General features: G+C 52.2%; 1 protein-coding gene across 5 annotated transcripts in view; it reads left to right on the plus strand.

The window, feature by feature from the left end:
- The window catches only part of PPCDC (phosphopantothenoylcysteine decarboxylase), a 29,367-nt gene extending 9,224 nt beyond the window's left edge, over window positions 1–20,143 (plus strand). For 2 of the 5 annotated variants that reach the window (XM_008641943.2, XM_017745175.1), the window contains 3 exons: window positions 735–863; window positions 2,627–2,795; window positions 5,462–5,558. In XM_008641943.2, coding sequence (XP_008640165.1) covers window positions 735–863; window positions 2,627–2,795; window positions 5,462–5,547 — 384 coding nt within the window. In that variant the 3' untranslated portion in view covers window positions 5,548–5,558. Of the gene's footprint in view, window positions 1–734; window positions 864–2,626; window positions 2,796–4,938; window positions 5,042–5,461; window positions 5,559–16,456; window positions 16,702–17,438 lie in introns of those variants that run through there. The other 3 variants (XR_001865499.1, XM_017745173.1, XM_017745174.1) reach the window with 3 other exon arrangements.
- The last annotated feature ends 224 nt before the right edge of the window (window positions 20,144–20,367 follow it).

Consider the following 20,367-nt stretch of genomic DNA (forward strand, 5'->3'; position numbering starts at 1 on the left):
AGTACGTTCTCTTGAGCAATTCAGGGCTTTAGTGAAAACAGAAATATTCACTCAGGAGTATGTCAAGGAGAAGCTGTGGCTGCCCCATCCCTGGAAGTGTTCAGGCCAGGTTGGACTGGGCTTGGAGCATTCTGGGACAGTGGAAGATGCCCCTGCCCATGGAAGGGGATGGAACAAGATGACCTTTAAGGTCCCTCCCAACCCAGACTGTTCTGTGATTCCAAGAGAGGAGGGAAGTGCCAAATTGGATAAACCTCATCCATCTCAGAGAAAGCCAACAGGACACTGTTCCCTGCAGTACTTAGGAGGGTTTCCTTTGCTGCTGTATGTGTGAGTAGGGTTGTGCATGGTGATTAAAAGTGACTTGTTAAGTTAGGGGTCTGTACCTCATGAGAAGCCAGTGGGCAGCTTCACTTCAATGTGAAGCTTATAAATCACCTGGGTTCCCCAGGAAACGTACCCCTGTTTTGGGCCTGCCTGGCTTCAGCTGGCTGTGGGATGGAGCTCTTAGGAATAATTCCAAAGCTAAGGGATGCTGTGGATGGGGACAGCTCTTTGCTGTGAGTTGAAACCTGTGGTAGTCAGAAGTGTGAATTGTGGGAAAAGGATCCCACCATCCGCTGATACGCTACCATCCCTTAACTGTGCTCCATAAGCACAGGAGCTGTGTTTTCTGAGGTGGGGTTGATGAGGTGTGTGAGGGTTTGGTGCTCCCCATCTTCTCTCCCTCGCAGCTGTGGAAGGGCCGCTCGGACCCCGTCCTGCACATCGAGCTCCGGCGCTGGGCTGACCTCATGGTGGTGGCACCTCTGGATGCCAACACGCTGGCAAAGGTCGCCAATGGCATCTGTGACAACCTGCTGGTGAGTACCTGGGCTCTGCCTGCCACTGCTCCCACCCCTCAGGACTGCCTGACCTTGCCTTCCTGGGATCTTGGTGCTTCTGCAGCATCACGAACAGTGACATTTGCATGTTCTGCTCCCCCTCCATCTGCTCGTCTCTCTCTTCTCCAGCACGGCTCCCCTGCTCCTTCTCTTTCCTTCCCTGACCTACATCCCTTCCCACTCCTCAGCTCTGTCAGTCTCTCGTCTTATTTCCCAGTCCCTGCTTTGTGTCTTCCCTGCTTTTTCAGGAGGGTGGTATTTCTTTCTGCCTCCATCCTCTCTCTGTCACTCATACACACAAACAAACACTCACTCACTTTTGAGTTCCTCTACATTTTTTCAATGCAATCTGGAAAGACACCTGTGAGATCAGATAAAACTTTACTTCCCGCTACTTCACCACCTCCCTCACCTAACATAGCACAGACTTTCAAACATGCTCATTCCCACTTACCTCCCAGTCTCAGCTACAGAGGATTTGGCTTGTTCAGGCTTGTTTTTTGATATTTAAAGTGCTCTTGAGGCTCTTCAGGCTAATCAGAAAGTGTATTAAAAGGGAGTGTGCTTCTTTGTTGGGTGCTGGGGACCTTCAGTGGGGCTGAATGTTTTGTGGCCAGGCATTAACCACACAAAAGATCTCAGGAAGCTGCAGATCTGCATGACCTATAGCCTTTTGCGTAAGAAGCATATATAAATGAACAAAATCCACCCAGAACAGATCACTGGGGATCTGAGAGTAACCAGAAAGAGCTACAGAAAGAGGGAAGGACAAGCAATGTCTTGTCCTTCTGGGTCCCTTGTGGTATGCTGGTTTAGCAGAGGGAAGAGCTCAGGAAGGATGTCAGGGATGTGTGGCTTCATACACTCCTGCCAGTCTTTGAGAGCCTTGTGAAGGGAAGAGACAGCTCCAGGAAAGGAAAGTGAGTACCGGAGGTGCTGGTTGGCAGTTCAGAACAGATTCCATCAGATTTCCTTGTGCTGGGAAGGGTTCAAGTCACAGGGTATAAAAAAGGGTGGGCAGGGTTCCTGTAAGGACTCCGTGATCTGAGCTGCTCCCTTGGAAGCTGCTTTGTTGGACTGAAATGCTGCTAGGCCTGGGGAATCTGATGGACGTGGCACTAGGAACAACCAGCATTTATCTTTCCAAGGGGATGAGGTGATCCTGGGTTATCTGGCAGTGCTGAGGAGTCAGATTTGATTCCCTGTAGCACACAGGAGCTGCCAGATGGTTTGTAACGTGCCAGCATCTCCTGCAGCAGCCCAGATGTGCTCGTGTTCTCCTCTGCTTGTATCCTGGAAGCAGCACTGCTTCCCTTGTGGGGAGTTATGGATCCAGTTGGCATATCATGTCAGAAGGACTCACTGCCAGCTGTCAGTGTTTAGCTTTGCAGCTGGCTTATCTGCAGTGTTGCCCCGGGGGTTTCTTTGTAGCTGATAAGGTCTGTGGCCACCTCTCAGCTTCTCTGTCTCCCACACAGTCTGTACACATCCTGTTCCAGCTTGGTTTGCTCCAGCCTGGGCTGCTGGCTGGGGCAGGGTGGGATTTATCCTCTGTGTAGCCTCCCTTGTCTTTCCTGCCTGTCAGGGACGAGCTTGGCTGGAATGTGATACAAGTTAGTCTCAGCCCATGGGTTAGCCCAGCTGCGCTGACAGAATGACAGCAGGCTGGAAAGGTGCTTCTGTGCAGCAGGGGGATGGGAAGGAATGAGGGAGTCCAGGCCCTTTCTTGGCTTCTCCTGCAGACTTGTGTCATCCGTGCGTGGGACCTGAGCAAACCCCTGCTCTTCTGCCCGGCCATGAACACGGCCATGTGGGAGCATCCCATCACAGCTCGGCACGTGGAGCAGCTGAAGGGCTTTGGCTACACGGAGATCCCCTGTGTGGTGAAGAAACTCGTGTGTGGAGATGAAGGTCAGTCCTTTCCTGTGGCTCCTGCCCCTTTCCTTGCCCCACTGCTGCCCTCGTGCTGGAGGGATGTGCTGCCTTTTGCTGCGTGGCCATGGAGATGTCGAACTGCCACAGTTTGTACAAACAAGCTGAAGCTTTGCCCTGTGTTATCCCTCTTCATTAGTTTTTAAGTAGTTTTAAGAGCTTTCAGATGAGCCTGATACTGAACAGAAATGTTCACGAAGAGAGGAGATCAAAGAGAAGGAAGGTTCTGTGGTGAGCGTTACCAGCCTGGGATTTGGGTGTCCTGACTTTGCCCTCTGCTGGGACTGGGGGCTGTTTTCATTGTGCCTCAGTTCCTCAGATCCATCACTGGGATTAAATCTTGTCCCTGAGAGCAGACAGTGAGAAAAGCCCTTCGCAGATGTGGCTGAGGGTGTAGCTGAACACACATCGAAGATTTGTTGTTGTTGTTGCCTGGGTTACTTTTTAGTTTCCCAAACAAGTTTTGATGTGGGGTTTTGACACCAGGGTTCTGCGAAGTGAAAGAGGGGTGTGGAGGAAGTTCAGATTCAATACATTTGGCTTGCAGCGCTAAGAAATAATGGTCTCATTGAAGTTTTAGTAGCTGCTTTAAATTGAGGTATTTTGACTTTTGGGAAGGGTTTTGATACAAACCATTTGGATGAATGGATTTGCTTTTTTATTAAAATTTTATTGGGCAAATCTCTGTAAAATGTCCCCCGGTTCCAGCCACAGCAGCTACTACCTGCACAGTTCTATGCTCCTACTTCTGTGTAACAACCCCAATTCCAGCAGGATGTTTACCACCTTGTCAGTCCAATAAGCAGTCTGTAACAAAGACAGGATGTTAAAATGTCCCTCGTGGTTAAATTCTAGGCCTGGCTTCGTTTTGGAATCCTTAGGTAGGTGCAATGCCTCTAGAGATTTGTACTTTCAGAACTGAAAACTAAGAAATATTTACAATTAGGTAAGTGTAGTTGAGTAACTCAGACATCAGTTGAAATATCCTGGATGATTAACCCTCCGCTGGGATTTTAGACATGATTACATCAAATTTCTTCATATCCAGCTCAGCTGTCTCATCTGTGAGAGCAAACTCTTGACAGAGCTTGGAGGAGAGGGATGGAGGGATGGCAGGAGTAGCCACATCTGACTGGACTCCACTTGTGCTTGTGAGTCAACTCACAAGAAGATCTTCCTGATGGCAAACACCAGGACTTTCCTGGCAGCTTGTAGGGAGATTATGGCCAGGCACTGATGGATTCCATCTCTCTGAAGACCCAAACTAGTCTCTACAACTGACTTCTTTTCACCCCTTCCCCTTTTCTCAGGCCTTTCACCCCACAGCCTCTTCCACGCTCATTTTGGCTTCCATCCACGCAGGGGTTTCCCTGGTTTCCACACAAGCAGCACGTAGCAAAGCTCACACATCTGGTGCAGGAGAGATTCAGTTTGCACCAGTTTTGTCTGTTGACATTGTGGTTTGTTTTGCTCTAGGAGGTTTCTCTTCCTCACCCCATGTGGTTGGGTCTCACCTGAAATGCACCACGTCCTCACTGCCCCCAAGTTTTACCTGAAAATTTTTCTCCCTTAGCAAATGTGTGGGTTTATACAGGAAGTCCTGCTAAAAGAGAGGATAACAAATGTAATTTCTTGATTGGATACTTTCCATACTGCCATTATCTTCATCATCCTTGGCTGGATTTCTAGAGCCTGGCACACTGGAAGATTTCCACCTGTATGCATGAGCTGTGCTGTAAGAGTTTGCTTTAGTAAACCAAAAAATCCAGCTGTCAATTGCCAGAGGTGTTGGAGAAGTGGGTGGTGGAGGAAGAAGGCAGGCCATGGAAGTGTTCTGGAAGGGTGTAGCTCTGCCAAACCATGCAGAGGCAGTCAGGGAATGTCTCTTGTCAAGTGCAGCTCTTCCCCCTGAGATTAGGAGAGCAGAAGGGTCCAAATCTGCCTGCAGCTTGTCCACAGGATGCTCCAGACCTCCGGGGATTTACAGGTCTGAAAAAGAGGAAAACAACACCTCCCAGAACTAATTTCTGCTGAGCAATAAGGCATGTATTTTAAATTATAGGATCAATTAGCCAGCAGGACAAAATATCAAGAGAGACTTTTTTTCAATCTTCCAAAAGAGACAAATACCTGTGGGAGAAGCATCTTTCCTCAGCTCCAAGCAAATTAGAAGAGTGAATGGCCTCAGTTCCCAGTGCTGACTTCAGCACAGAAGGTTAGACAAGGTGATTTAATCATCTCTGGCTTTGAAATTCTGAACTGGAGTTAAAAACTATTTCAAAGGGAAGCAGCAGCACAGCACAGATTAGATGTTCATCTGGCAGATAACCAGGCCAAAAGGAAAAGCCTTTCCATTTTGTTCTGTCCAGCACTCAGCCTTCTCCAAGAGTTGCTCCCGAGATTCAGGCTGGTGGGAATCCAGGACAGCTTTCTCTAATGGAGGTCATTTCTCTAAAGCAGAGTCACGGGGATGGTATGGATTTGGCAAGGCTTTTGTATAGGCAAAGACCATTTCAGAAAGATGCTGAAAACACATTATGTTTACCCTGGAGAAAGGAGGTGAGATTGGGAATTACGCTCCACACACTTTTTTTTGGTTGCCCCCACCCTGGATTTCACAATGTGGTTTTGCTCTTGCCCTGCAGGCCGAGGAGCCATGGCAGAAGTGTGGACCATCGTGGAAAGAGTTAAAGGGATCCTTGAAGAACGGGATGTGCCAAGGCAGAGCTGATGTTTTGGCATGTAAATGCTGGTTTTGTGCCTTCCTGATGGTTTGGAGATAAACCCAGCAGGAAGCTGGGCTCAGCTGCCCTGGTACCCATGGCATGCATACCTTTAGCTGCTCTTCAACAGAAGGAGCCAACGGTCGTCTTCCAGCTGGTGCCAAACTGAAATGTGGTACCTCGCCACAGACTTTCAAAAACCAGAGCCAAGAATGTGCTGCTTTAGTGTGGAAAACTCTGAGGTATCTTGCAGAGAGGGAGTAACGTTCCTGAGGCTGCTCAGCCCCCAGTGCTTCACATGTGCTCTGTTCTGGGGAGGCTGCAGAAGGTGTTTGAGCTCCTGGTTCTAGAGAGGAAAAGGCCCTGAAAATTCTGGTGCAGGGTAATTCCAGCTCTTTCCAGCAAGTGTCTTCTGGACCATTGCTGCTTTCCACATATGGTCCCGCTCCCTGCCGTGTTTCCAGATATGGTCCACATCTGTTCTGGCTGCCCATTCCCAGCAGGAGTCACTGGCCAAAAAGCATTTTCCCTCTGGGAACTTAATAAAAGAGAGAGATTTTAATCCTGCCCCTGATGAGTTGCCTCTTGTAACTGCTTTGGGAGGTGTTCCCACCCAATGCCTTTGCTAAGTTGTTGTGTCTGCTTATGGTTGTTTATCAGATACGGAGAAAAATTGACTGAACAGAGCTCTCCAGTCCTTCTGCCCTTTTGTAGCTGTTATCTGGAGAGGGATGCAGGTTATCAGCTTCATTCCAAAGTGCCTCCTGCCCATCTGGATGCCCCAGTCAGGAAACGAGCAGGCCAGGCCCTCATGGAAAGCCAAGGGTGGGTGTTTCCCAAGGGAATGAAGTCAAACTTCACTGAAGTAAAGAGTTTCAGCCAAGTTAAATTTAATAAAGAAACAGATTTTATTCCACGGCCAAAAGATCGGTCACACAGAAAGCCACGATCGGAAAAAGGCCAGCACCGAGCCCGGGATCGGAGCTGGGTGAACACAGGTCTGACCTCTATCACATCAGATCCCCAAGTTCACCAGTGTCGCTTCTGCTGGTTCCTTCTTATACAGTTCTTGGGCAGAGTTCGAATTAATTCTATTCTTCTCACAATTTAGCACATTCATGATGTTTTCTTGTCCCAAAGTTGGGCTGCACAAAGCATTTCCTGGGTCTGATGAATTGTCCATCTTGGATGATGAATGGTCCATCTCCGATTCTTGAACAGTTACTCTTAGTTCTAGGAATGGGATACTCCTTTAAAGACACCGAGATGTTAATGAGATGTTAATCAGTCTCATCATCGTCCAGATCATTGCCCAGGTGTGGTGTTAATGGCTCCAGATAAGGTCTACCTCCACCCGGAGATAGATTTTTTCATATGCTGATTAATTCCTGGCTGTATTGTCTCCTCTGCTGCTGCCAAGGCTTGCGAAATTTTCTCTGTCCCCAGCCTGGGGTTTGGGCTTAGGCATTTTTATTTGTACAATTAATATATACATTTATGTACACAAGCACGAATTACCAGTTTCATTTTTAACATTCACCTTTGATGACCTTTGCATCTTGGCAATTAACTGCCTGGCATCAATAAATTGGGACATCCTGTGCCCTTGTGGGCCAGACCAGGCAGAGCTTCCCCCAGTCCAACCTTTCCTTGGGAACACGATCTTGCTCCTGAGGGGGAATGGGAGATGTGGAACATGCTGCTCTAGCAGAGCACTGCTGACCCACAGAGTTCATTTTTGACTAAACCCAAACAAATTTAAGGCCTTGGGTACAGCATGTGCATCCTGCCTGTGGGGGAAACCTCCAGCCTGCTGTGCACGAGGGAAGAGGTCACGAGGTTACGTTTGCTTGACTTAGCCGTCCTACACAAATAAAACCTCTGAACTTTCCCTGTTTCGGTTCTTCCACTGACAGAGATCCAGGGAGTAAAAGCTGCTGAGAAGGATCTTGGTGTGAGCAGAGCTTGTGGCTCACAGTGAGGGCTGTAGTGGTGTTGTGGCTGTGACTTCTGCATTTTGCCAGGATTTATGGAGTGACCTGCATCGTTTGCTCGTGTTCTCGGCTCTCAGCCTCTCAGAAAACCGTACCTTAAGCTCACTGACAGTAGCAGAGATGTTTTCTGGCTTTCATGAGTTTTGCTCTGTTTCTCCTGCTCAAAGGGAAATGTGTGTTGTGGCTGTTACAACTGACTCGTCCTTGGGGCTCTGTCGTGGCTATCTCCTGTGGTGGGAGTTGTTTATCCCTCCTCCTGCTCCCTGACTTGGCAGCACAGAAAATCCAACAGAGATTCCTCATCCCAGAACAAAACACCACGTCCCCGATAAGAGCCTTCCTCTCTTCCAAGCCTGGTTTGCTGCCTTAAGCTGCTCCAGAAATGTTGACGAGTGATCCTCTGCGTAATTGCTGTGATTTTTTAAATTGGAAGCAGGTTGCGATACCATTCCAGGCTGCCATAAACCCGTGCCCCAAGCACCTTTCCTTCAGGGCAAATAAAAGAAACAGTTACTTCCTTCTGGGAGGCAGGAGCAGCTTCCAGCCTGGCAGAGGTACAGGTCCCCACCCCTGGCCGGGGAGGTGCGGCAGCCCGCGGGCAGGAGCTGCTCCCTGTGCAAAAGGAGCAGGAATAGGAGCTGGGGGAAGCCCTGTCTGCTTTAGGAGGCGACCTCTAGGACGAAGCTTGGGGTGGTGATGAAGGACCTGAGTCCAAACCAGGGCTCTGTGCCAGCTTGGGGACTAGGCACTGCCAGGCTCTCCTTAGCCAGTGAGATCACCAAGCGGTGTTGAGGGATGGATCCCTCATGGCGTTCAGGCTTGTGCCTCCATCCCTCACAGCTCTGTGTGTGACTCAGGTTCACGGGGGAGGCCCGAGACACTTCCCATGAACTTTTTCTTTTCCTTCAGCTCTTCTTTTAAGCCACACGCTGATTTTTTGTTCCACTTTCCCATGAAACTCTTGGATGACCGAGGCAGCACCCCCATGAATCCTGCTGCGTTGCAATTTCATTCATCCTGCTTAAAACTGTTTCTCTCAGCATGGCTTGGGAGTGATAAAGAGCCAGGACAAAAGCTCAGCGAAGGCAGCAGCCCAGCTCCTTTCCTGGGCTTGGATGTGCCTCAGTATCCCTGTCTCTGGCTGCTTCCCCCCCATCCCAGACTTGATGGGATCCCTTTGCTGCTTGGATTCGGGGGAGGAGGAGGATGGAGATGCCGTGGTGCTGCTTTGATCTGGCTTTGACCAGGAGTTGGCTCCCCAACTACAACTTGGGATGGGAATTGCATCATCTCGCTTGCCTGTCCCATCCCACTCCTCCATCTTGGGAGCCTGCAGCAGGAAAAAAACATCTTTAAAAAGTGACAAAACCTCCCCATATTTAGACTTTCAGCAGCGGTGCCTCTGTGATGCACCTGGTGCAGTGGCTTTGCACCCCGGGGCTCCGGATTTGGCACCAGCCCCCCCCTGGGAGCGGGGATGCCGCCCACTCCGGATCCCCAGAGCATGTGAGGTGGCAGGAAGTGGGTTTGTTCCCCGACCACAGCTGAGCCGGGCGCTGGGGGAGGCCGGGGGTTGCCACAGGGTGACAGATCGGCGGTGGCAAGTGAGAACTGGAGGCGTTTGTAGGTTTTTTTCCCTTCCTTGCTCTGGCAGGATTCAAAACAACACCTTGAGACACGTATTTTCCTCCTGTAAGACTGCAGTGGCAGTGGAAAAGGGAGATGATCCAGAGGGATAGTGGTGGTTCCAATCTCTGCCCTCGTGTTTTGCTTTCCATGTGCTTCATTTTTCTGTCTCACCAGCCCTCCTGACTTGGGAGATGTTGGGAAGCAGCTGCATCACCCTGACTGATGATAAAGCCAGAGCCAAAAGACCCAGCAGGGCTCGGCACAGACTCCTTGGCACCAGCAACACCGATAGCTTGGCTTCGGTGGGACAGCCTTCCAATTAAAACTTGCAGGTGCTGTGTTCTTCCCCTGGCCACCTGCCTCCGTGGGTGCTTGAAAAATTGTTTCCAGGAGTAATTGAGCTTAATTAGAAACTTGAATTCCCTGGGGCTGGGATGCTCAGAGATGCACGGGGGGAATGAAATAATCCAATGGGGCAGTTCCCTGCTGGGGCTCACCCTGTCTGGGGTTTTATTCTGCTCTGCTAGGTCTCACCCTATCTGGGATTTTATTCATGGGCTCTCATGTTGTCCTTTAGATGGAGACGGGGATTTTTCTCTGGGAGTGCTGGCTTTGGTGTTGGACCTCACTTTTCTGACTCTCTGGGGAAAACGGGATAAAGGGGATGGAATGACCAAAAAGCCTTTGTGCTGTCCAGGGAGATGAGGAGTAAAGGTCACTTCAGTCATCACAGTAAAGATAAAATGAATATGCTCTTGACCACAGGCTCCTCGATCCTAAGGGGAAATGGGCTTTGCATGGAGACTCCTAAAATCAGGCTTAAAATCAGGCTCTGTCTGTGATCGCAAAGAGCCCCTCAGTCTGAAATCGGGGAGTGCCTGGTGTGCTCCCAATCCCCAGTCCCATGGCATTCAACCCTTGGCAAGTCATCGCTGGCCACTGCCACCTGTGGAGGGGTGAGCACCCCAGGGACCCTTCATGCCCCTGGTCCCACAGGAGTATCCAGAAAATCCCCCCACACCCTGCTTCAGCTCTGGGCGAGCATGCCAGGACAGGCAGCGCCAGCTTCCCACCGCCAAAACGAGCTGGGGGAGGGCCAAGCACAGCCATAAAATCTCTAGAAAAGGCATTTATTCCTACATGGCTCCTTGGATGGCTGGAAGAGCCTTTGCCCAGGAGATCTGTGCCCCCAGAGCAGCCTGAGCCCCTGGGCCTGGGTCTGCTCAGTCTCGATTTACACGGGGTGTTTGGGTGGTTTATAGCTTTGGAGAAAGGTGATTCATGAACTCCAGTGTGATAAGGATGAGGGAGGAAAGAAAAGCCACGTCAACCTGAAGGAATGTGGCCGGTAGAGAGCCCAGCCTGTGGCTGCCAAAAGCCCTGGGAGAGGGGATCAGGCGTAAAAAGGGACAAGATGAGAACATGTGCCTGAAAAAATAGCTGAAAGCCTCCCATCCCTTCTTCAGGGGCTCTTGTCCCCCAAGTACACTGCAGCTCTGAGGCCATGGGATGGTTCCAGATAAACTCCACAGACATAGGTCAGCCAAACTTCTAACAGGGGATAATTTACGGCCCGAGCTCTTGTGCTTGCCCAGGGCTGACTGTGCTCCCGGGGCTCCAGCCTCCCTCCAGACCACTGCTCTGCTTCCCTGAGGATCAGGAACTGGCGTGGGGAGTCATGCCAGAGCCATCCCAGAGCGAGTTCCTGTATGAGTGGCAGGCGAGGGAAGCATTGTCCCTTCTTCCCCTTGCTCTGCTGGGCAGCACCATGTGCCTGCTGGGCACATGGCCTGGGAGGCCAACACTGGGCCAAGATTTCCTTCACCACTGGGAATGAGGGTGGCCCGGAAAACCCTGGCCTGGTTCCTGCTGCCCCCTGTGCAAACACATCATGTTTGCCATCCTGGCAAACACAGCCCCTTTATAAAGGCAGCAGAATTTGGCTGTGAGGAGAGAACACAGCCAATATCAGAGAGAAGTCCAGCTCTGGGATGTGCCAAGGCACAGGCAGACCTCTGCCCCTTGTTCCCATCCAGAATATCCTTCCTGAGGGCAGGGAGCTCCTGCTCTTGCAGCATCCCGAGGGAATCTGCATCCTGCATACCCTAGGGGTGAGTCTGCTCTGAGATACTCTTCGTGGATGTTATTTACAGTAGCATTTTTTCTTCAGTAGGAAATCATTCTTGGTGCCGGGAAAAAGCTGCTGAGGTGCTGGCAGGGTGCGGGCAGGGTGCAGCTGGAGCGCCCCAATGCCTGCAGCCCACGAACCCTGCCAGTTGCCTCAGCAGAAAGTCAATATTGACCCTCTGTCAGCGCTTGCAGGAACCGGCACTCCCGCTGCCAAAGCAGAACAAAGCCTGGCACGTCCCTCCAGCACCGGCTCTCTGTGCCGGCTCTTTAAAAATAATCATCGTTAAATAGTTGGGTCTGCTGGGGCTTTGTTGGAAGTCAAATACCTGGGAAAAGCCATGGAGAAAGAGAGCTCCAGCTGCTCTGCTTCTTACTCCTCACCGTTCTCTCCCTCCCCTGACCCAGCATCCATCCTCCCCCAGAGCACCCATCCAAGCTGGATCCCCGCAGGGGATGTCACCTCACATCCCCATCACATCCCCAGCTCCTCGGAGGGCACTGTTGTGCCAGAGCCAGGACATGGGAACTGGCAGCACCCCAGGGAAATAAAAGCTGAAGTGGTTTGAAGGCTTGGCCTCCGAAGGGGGAGGGTGATGGGGGAGCGGAGAGGAACCAAAACCCAGTAGCCGAGGAACAGGCAGAGGGCGAAGGGGAAGTGAAAGCAGCTGTGATTACTGAAAGCTCAGATGTGAAAGAGTGGGAGCGCTGTCTTTGGGGCTCTCACTTCCTTGTCTGTGCAGGTTTTCTTGGCTTTGGGCTATTTTTAACTCCATTCCTGTCTTTGCTCATAAATTCCACCCTGGGGTGGGTGGGGTTGGTGTCACTGGAGGTGGGTGCCACATGTGCCATCAGAGTTTGGGGACGGACTGCTGAGTATCCCTGCATGGTGGGGTTTGGGGGATCACCCAGCATCCCTGCATGGTGGGGTTTGGGGGGATCACCCAGCATTCCTTCATGGTGGGGTTTGGGGGATCACCCAGTATCCCTGGTGTGCCAAGTTTTGGGGACTATCCATTCCCTGCCAGGGATGCAGATATACCCAAGCTGCATCACCCCTCTCCATCCCCTTTCCATCCCATGACACATGGGCTGCATCTGCGTGTTTGGTCTCTAAATAAGGAGGTATTTTAATCTTTTAACCAGAGTCTCAAATACATGGTCCCTGTCCCCAGATATTTTCTGTAGGACTGGGCACTTGGTGGTGGGGCAGAGTGGGGCGTTTGGGTACATCAAGCACCTCAGTAAAAGCCATTTTAAGATGAAACAGTCACCAAGGGTTGAAAGAGCTCCTAGTCTGGTGTCAAGCAGTGTTTTCTTTCTCCCAAAATAATCTGTGATGCTTCCCCTAAGTGGTCCTTATCCCTGCAGCCTCCATGCTTAGTTTTGGGTAACAAAATCCTGCAGGTGTGTGGATTTAAGCAGTTTAACAGCACTAATTAAAATATTGCACTCCCCCCCCCATCCCTGGAAAGAGTCAGTATAACTCGGTCATGACCTCGGCTGGGCTGTGTGACTACTGTCCTCTGCGGGACCCCAAACCTGGGCTCAAAGTTAAGCCTAGGATTAGAGGCTGTGCTGAAGCCAGCGGGGTGAGTCCCTTGCTGTCCTGAATCAGCAGTGGCTGCACAGGGAAGCCCCGGAGCGGGTGAGGGGTCTGGCAGCTCGTGGGGCATTGGATGCTAAAAGGAGGGAGCTGACTGAGGGTCCCCTGAGCTGTAGGGGACAGAAACCGCAGTGAAGTCCACACCCGTCCCACGCACACCCATCGGGTTTAACCCGCCCGAGCCTCTGTGCCAGGTCCTGCTGTGGAAGGAGCATCCTCATTCTCCCAAAACCTCTCTCCCAGGGATGTCTGCCTTCCTTTTAAAGCCTGTTTTTTCTCTTCCATCTGCTCCTTTAATGCTGCTGGGTCAATTTGCCCCCGTTTCCTCCATACCGGCTTTAAATTCCGTAATTAACAGGTCAATGCAGTCAATCCTATTCCAGGGAGGGGGAGGGAGGCAGGTCCTGCTCCGTGCCGAGAAGGGGATGCAGAATGAAACATCTAGGGGCTTTCCCTCTGAATTAAACCAACACAAGAAAGAAAGAAAGGGTAATATAATTAGGTGGGGGAAAAGGCAGAAGAAAAGTCACGCCCTGAAACCCAACCGCTTTCATCCCGCGGGAGCTCGGCCCGGAGATCACAAGCGAAGCTGGGTCAGATGTGCTGGAACATTTCCAGGCCCAGAATGTTTAAATAGAAAGGTTATGTGCCTGGGCGATTTATTTCATCTCTTAATTGGGTGTTTGTTTACATGACTCGGGAGCTCTTTGCTCATGATTGCTTTGCTGGCTCACTCAGCTGCCGAAAATCCCGTGTCCGGCCACATCCCGAGCGGGCCAGTACCGGGGATGGGGCTGTCCTTCGGCTGCGGCTCCTCCCAGTGCTTCCCCATGACCCCTTCCCATCCCCCCGGAGGCAGCAACCCTGGGATGTGCCGGTGGGATGCTCCAGCTGAGGTTCCACCATGCCAACATCTCCTCTTCCGTTGTGGAAACCAGGAGATGGTGGGGATGGACCTCTCTGGGCCAGGATTTGAGGCTCCCCCTCTCCCGAGCATCTTGCCCGGCCCAGAGAGGATGAGATAGTTTGGGTTTGGTTTTCTCCCTGGTCTTGGTTCTCTGCTGCCCTCAGCCTGCACAAAATTTTGGAGGAAAATCAGCGTTCTCCTACTGTGGCTCTAGAAAGAAGAGTTTCGGAAAGACCTGGAGAAGTGCAACAGCTTCTGTCTCACCCTCCTCTCTTGGCTGTAAATACATGTTATGTTAATTTTCTCTTGGTTTTATCTGGGTTTATGTTAATTTTCCCCTTTCCAGGCGTGCCCAAACGATGGGCTCGAGGTGCCCTCGGGCTCTTTGGCCCAGCGGGTGTCCTGATGGCAGATGGTCCACTCCACCTCATGCTGGGATGGGACAACCTCTTCCCCTCCCCCTCCCTGGATCCAGCGGATCCTTATCTCAGCCTGGCATGCATCCCTGGAGGGGAGAGGGGAAGCTGCGCTCCTGGCTCGGCCAGCCGATAAGGAGCAGCCACCCAGATGGATCAGTGGCATGACCTTGGGAGGAGCCAGCCTCGGGGGTCATGGGGAAGCCGAAGATAAAGGGGGGGATCATGCCCAAGGTGAGCTGGCACCGCCCTTGAAATGAGGAAGGTGTTTCCAAAACAGGCGGGTTGGCCCCAAAACACCTCCCAGCTCCTGCGGCTCTCATGGAACTGATGTCAGCAGCAGCTGCTGTGTGTTTGGGAGGAGCTGATGGGTCTCAGCGCAGGAATGTGGGGATTTGGGGCTTTTTTCCCATGGGTTTTTGGGTTGCAAATGTGTTGACATCTGGTTTTTTCGAAATCAGTCCCTTTCTCAACCTTTGCTGGATGCTGACTGACGGATACACATTGCTAAGGGAGAAATCAGAGCTGCCTCTGCTCCTCCTCCTCCTTGCTCACCTCTTCTTTCCTTCCTCCCATTGAAGTCTGCATCAACACTGATAATTAAAACCACGTTTGGGAGACGTTTCTTGATTTATCCTCTGGAATTTCTTTTTCCTCCTGGACTTTTGAACTGCTGACGTGGAGAATGACTTCCCCATCTGCTGCCCACACTTTTCTGTGGGGATGTGATGGGGATTTTAGGGAAGGCACCATCTTACAGCCAACCCAGGCCACAATGGTATCTCCAAGCTTTGAGGCTGTGAGGACATCCTGTGCTGCCTCCCCAGTCTGTCCCCAGCACCTCGAGTCAAATCCAGCAGGACCCAGCAACCGAGCCCCAGGCCATCCACTCAGCCACATGAGATGTTTGGAGCAGCAAGGAGGTCAGGAAGCCTCCAAGCTCTGCTGCTGGCCTGAGGTGGTGGGATGGGAGGACCAAAGGCTATGGGGAATTTTTTCCCTCTTGCTTCAGGGTACTGGGGAAAAAATATGTCAGGATGTGGTGATGAGATGGTCACAGCCACGCTGGGTAATGGAGCCTTCTCCAAAAATTCATCATTGCTTGGGGCTGGAAAGTCCTGCTGGGGCTAGAAGGCTCAAGGTGGACCTGTGAGCTGGGAAATCACCTTCTGGAAAGCAGATGGGACCCTGCACTCAGCACAGTTCTGCTGGTGCTGAGCTGTGATGGGAAAGTGCTGGGTTTTGGGACTGTGGAGAACAGGGAAGTCTCATCCAGGATTTTCCTGGGCTGGGATTTATGTATGCCACTGGCCAGCTGATTAAAAGTCTGGAAAACCCTGGACCTGCCATGTCTTGCAGAGCCACTGGCTTGGCATAGGCAAAGCCCAGGCCACTAATTACCTGCCTGAGGACAAAAACTTGCAGATTTGTGTTTTCTTAGTGTCCGATCCAAGGAGGTCCCCATCCAAGTGGCACCAAGAGTGCCCCAGGGAGATGTGGCATCCTTCTGGAGAACAGGCAGAGCAGGAAAAGCTTTGAAAGCAAGAGAAGGAGGAGATCCCTGGGTGTCACTGAGCAGCTCCTCCAGGCCTGGCTGATGCAATGCGAGCCCTTCCAAAGGCTGGGAAGCCCTGGGAAGTCCCCAGGAACTTTGGTGGCATCAAGCTGGCTGCCAGCTGGGGCTGGGGAGTCCCCAGCCCGGGGGCAGATGCTGAACTGGGGCCAAGCTGTGGTTCCCTGTGGGAAGGGCTGATCCAGCTGCTGTGGATCAGATGGCAGCAGGTATCCCCGAGGGAGGGTCAGCCAGGAGTTAACCTCCATCAACAGGTTTCCATGAACTGTAAGATGATGAGGACGTGGGGTTGGGATGGGGAGAAGCAGGACAGAGGGTCATTGCAGCCCTAAGCCCTGAGCAGCCATCCTTCTCCTCTGCCTGCAGTGGTAAAGCCATCCCTGAACTGGCAGCATGGCTTATCCCAGCACCACCTCATTCCCAGCCCTCTTTCCTGAGGGTTTCCACAAGAACAGCCCTGCTGAGGGAGCTGGGGTTCAGCCCCAAAGTCAGTGTCCCAGTAACAGAGGGATGGAAAAGGACAGCTTGTGGCTCCAAGCAGCCAGCTGGTGGGATGTCCTGTCCCACAGCAGGCTGGAGAAGGTCCCACAGCCCCATCCAGGGATGCTGCAGCAGGCACAGCCAAGAGCTTCACTCATTTATTGTTACTTTCTTTTCCTTTCCAGGCACTGAAAATTGCTGTGTGGGAAGAAAGGTGTCTGAAGGTGATGAATGACTTTGCTATGTTTGCCAAGCAGATGTTTTCCTTTGATGGGCACCAAAACACCTGCGCTTGCTCTTCCTGGCTGGAAGAGTGAAATTCCCTAAAACTGCTCACAAATACAGGCCAAATTGGTAGTTTCAGGAGGAAAAGAGGAAGGCTGGAGGTGCCATTGGAGAGGAGGGGATAGGCCAGGCTCAACCATCTGAGGTATGTGATGTCCACGTGCTGCTTCTGTCCCAGCCATGGGGATTTTCCAATGACCTGGATATGAGCAGGGCACGCTCCATCCCTCCCACCAGTCTTGGCTCAAAGGAACTGGGTTAGATGAGCATCCCTGAGCCTGGAGGTGGGAAACCACGCTGGGATGGATGCTCGCAGGTCCCAGGGATGCAGCACCCCAACCTCAGCTCCTTGGTTTGCGTGTTGAAATCGGGGTTTTCCCGTAACAGGAAAATTGTGGCGTTCCCTCTGCTTCCTTGGAGGAGCAGCACGTGGGCTGTGAATCATGCCTTGGGTAGCAGAAAGGAGATCTTCAGGGCTTGCTCCCTGCTCCTCTAAACATCCATCCCTCCATCCCTCCATCCCTCCATCCCTTCATAAGCTACTGAGTCACTGCACCAAACCCAGGTGCTCCCTGTCATCCCAAGCTCTCAGCCACTTCTGCTTTCCTCCCCGTGGGTGGGATCACAGGGATTTGGGGCTGTGGATGTTGGTGCACATCATTTATCCTGGTTTATCTGCTCTGTATGGGATGTATTTGTACTTTCTCATAGTACTTCTGAGGAGCAGAACTCAGGCAGCTGTTGGGCTCCAAAAACTTCAGTGGGCTGGGATGGACAGATCTCTTCAGAGAAACATATTTAAGCTAAAAAAAAAAAAAAAAAAAAGGAAAATATTTATTTATTTTTAATAGCTTTCTTTTTGTTTTTTTAAAAACTACTTAGCTGGTTCTTCAAGGCATTCCAGCCCCAGCAGCATCCCATGGTGAGAAGTCCCCTGGATGAATGTGCAGCCTTAGCTCACCTCTGCCAGGGCAGGGACCTGGCACTGGAGCATCACCAGTAATTTTCCACCCGTCTCCACGCTGTGGAAATACACCCAGGCATGGAAAAAGCCTAGAAGGGAATAAAGAAGACACTTGGCCAGTAGAACTTGGCCGGCTCCCAGCTCAAGGAACAGCTTCAGGTTCATCCCCAGCTCTCCAGCGCTTGGCAGGCTCAGCTGCCTCCGCTCCTACAAATGGGACAGGCCAGCAGCATCCCTGCCAAAACCCTGGGTGCTCCTGCTCCGACAGCTCCCTGTGCCCACGGGTTTGCTGCAAGACAAAAAGGGGGGAAAGGGGCTTTTTTGTGGAGTTCGGTTGGGATTTTTTTTCCTTCATTCTCACTGTGGAGAAAAGGAGAAGGAAAAACTTGGCACGGAGGGCGGAGCGAGGGGGAGGTTGGGAGCAGCGGGGATGTGGAGGTGGGAGGGGAGGTGTCCCTTTATGAGGCTCTAATGGCTCCAGCCAAAACCCACATTAGCCCGATGAGTGAAAGGAGGTTTTTACGAGTGCAATGAGATGTCCCAGCCTGCCGGGGCGGTGATTGCCAGCCCGTGGCCTCGGGCTCTGCGGGGAGCTGCTGGTGCTCCTGCTGCAATTCGGCTCCGCTCAGCAAGAGGGTCCAGCCTGTTTCCCAAGCTGGCGGTGCTAATCCGTCTTACCTGCCGTCAGTGGTGCAGCAATAACCCCCAGAGCCATCACCACCTCCCACCACTGGCGGCTGGAGAGCACAAGATGTTCCCAGACAAGGCTCCTCACACCCTGTGCAGCCCCGGCAAAAAAGGGCGGCTTCCCAAATCCCCCGAGCATCCTTCCCCCAGCAGCTTTCCATGGAAAACACCCTCGAAGAGTCGCTGTCCCCAGCCCACCTCCTCAAAAACTCAGGTTCCCGTGCAAAGGGTGGTGAAACAGGCTGGGAAGGGGGCACCAAGGGCAGGTGTGACCGAGGGCTGTAACATCCTGATGAGTCCAGAGGAGATAAGTGATGAGAGGGTGATGACTCAGTGCCTCTTGTGCAAAACCCAGGACCATCCAATGCATCCAGCATGTCCGAAGGAGATGTTTCTCCATAGGATTTCTCCGGATGCAGGAGGATGAGGGCGGCTTCAAAAAGCAATTCCTGGAAGAAGAAGCCACCCAGGACACAAAGACCATCACCAGCTCACTCTGCTGGGTGTAGAAGCTCACTGAGGTCTGATGTTTTCCCTGGGTCCTCTGCTTCAGCCGGTCGTTGTGGAGGAAGAAAACCCATCAGTGAGGTGGTGCTCCCACATCCAAGGCACAGGGTAGCAGTTAATTCCTGGGGACAGGCTGGCCCAGGGTTGGCCAAGCTCCAGGGTCAGGACTGGCAGGTCTGGGCAGGATCAGGAGCAGGAGGGAGTTGTTTGGTGGAGGTGGACATGAAGGAAGCAAGATATCCCCATTCCCAAGGTGGCTGAAGGGAGCTGGAGTCACCAGGATTTAATCCCATGGGAAGACTGAGTCAGTAGGAGCCAGTCACAGGGGTGACCACAAGGATCTGTTATCAGCAGGATCTGTTATCGGTGGAAAATCTGTCTCATGAGGGCATCAAAGCAGCTCCTTGTGTGCCAAAAGGAAGGGGGAAGGGGAGGAAAGGAGGACAAAGATCCTCTGTGCTGGGCAAGGAGAGCTCTGTGGCCTCCAGCCCCTCTGGGATGGTGCAGGAGGGGGTTCAAAGCCCCGTGTGCTTCCATTTGAGAGCTGCTTCAGCCCATCCTGACAGCCCGAGCTGGGAGGGGAAGGTCTTGCTCTCAGCACCACGGAGCCAGAGCTGGGCTGAGTGCGGAGCCAGAGCTGGGCTGAGTGCGTGTTATTCACCTTGAAACTATGTGAGTAAACAGAGAAGGCTCCTCTTCCTGGTCCCACCTCAGCAATCAGGCTGCAGACTGGAGCAGACGAGCCCGAATCCACCCTGGCAGATTACGGGGATGCTCTGCTCTCTCCTCTGCTGAGTCCTCGAGCCAAGCCACCCAGGAGAGGAGGACGGTGAAGCTCCACTTGGCCTCCTGGGCCATCCCCTCCTATGTGGAGCTTCTTGGAGATGTCCCACCAGGAGGAAAACATCCCTTTCTCACCACTTCTGGTGTTTTTATAACCTGTATCACCATTTTTTGTTGCTGAGCAGCAGCAACACTCATGGCTCACTCTGACATGGGGGAGTGGAGCCAGCTGGGAAGAGCCCAGTTGAGAGAGCCAGCGCCAGCTGGGAGGAAGAAGAGATGGTCCCGCAGGAGAGGGACCTCTGTGCTGGCACAGCAAAAGCCACTGAGCTCCAGGCATTTGGTGGCCACTACTGCAGCCATGAGTCCCACTGGATCCTGGTGCCCTCCACCTTGGTCCTTGGGCTTCCCACAGGAACTTGGCTCTTCTCTGTGGAAAAGCTTCATCCATCTTGGTGTCCTCTTCCCCATCAGTGCCACATGCTGAGTGTTCCTAGAGGAAGAGAAGACCCTGGACCATCCTAGAGGGAAGAGAGCAGCTCCAGAGCAGGGCTGGAGCCAGCCCAGAGCCAGGGAGCCTTGCAGAAGACTGAAGAGTTTCCAGGATTGACAGTGGTTTCTGCAGGCAGGAGAGGGAATGAAATGGTCAAATTCATCACGATTCCATGCCTGTCCTCCCACACAGAGTAAAGGAATGTGGGAGATACCACAGCAATGCCATGCAAACACCCTGGAGAGGTGGACCCACTCCTGACCCTGGCCAGGAAGGAACAAAAACTGGTTTAAAGACTTTCAGAGCATCTCGGTGCATCTGTGGGAGGCTTGTGGGCACTGGCTGGGTGGGAGGCAGCTGATAGCTGATAGCCTGAA

This window comes from Corvus brachyrhynchos, unplaced genomic scaffold, assembly GCF_000691975.1.
Source record: "Corvus brachyrhynchos isolate BGI_N302 unplaced genomic scaffold, ASM69197v1 scaffold309, whole genome shotgun sequence".
NCBI lineage: Eukaryota > Metazoa > Chordata > Aves > Passeriformes > Corvidae > Corvus > Corvus brachyrhynchos.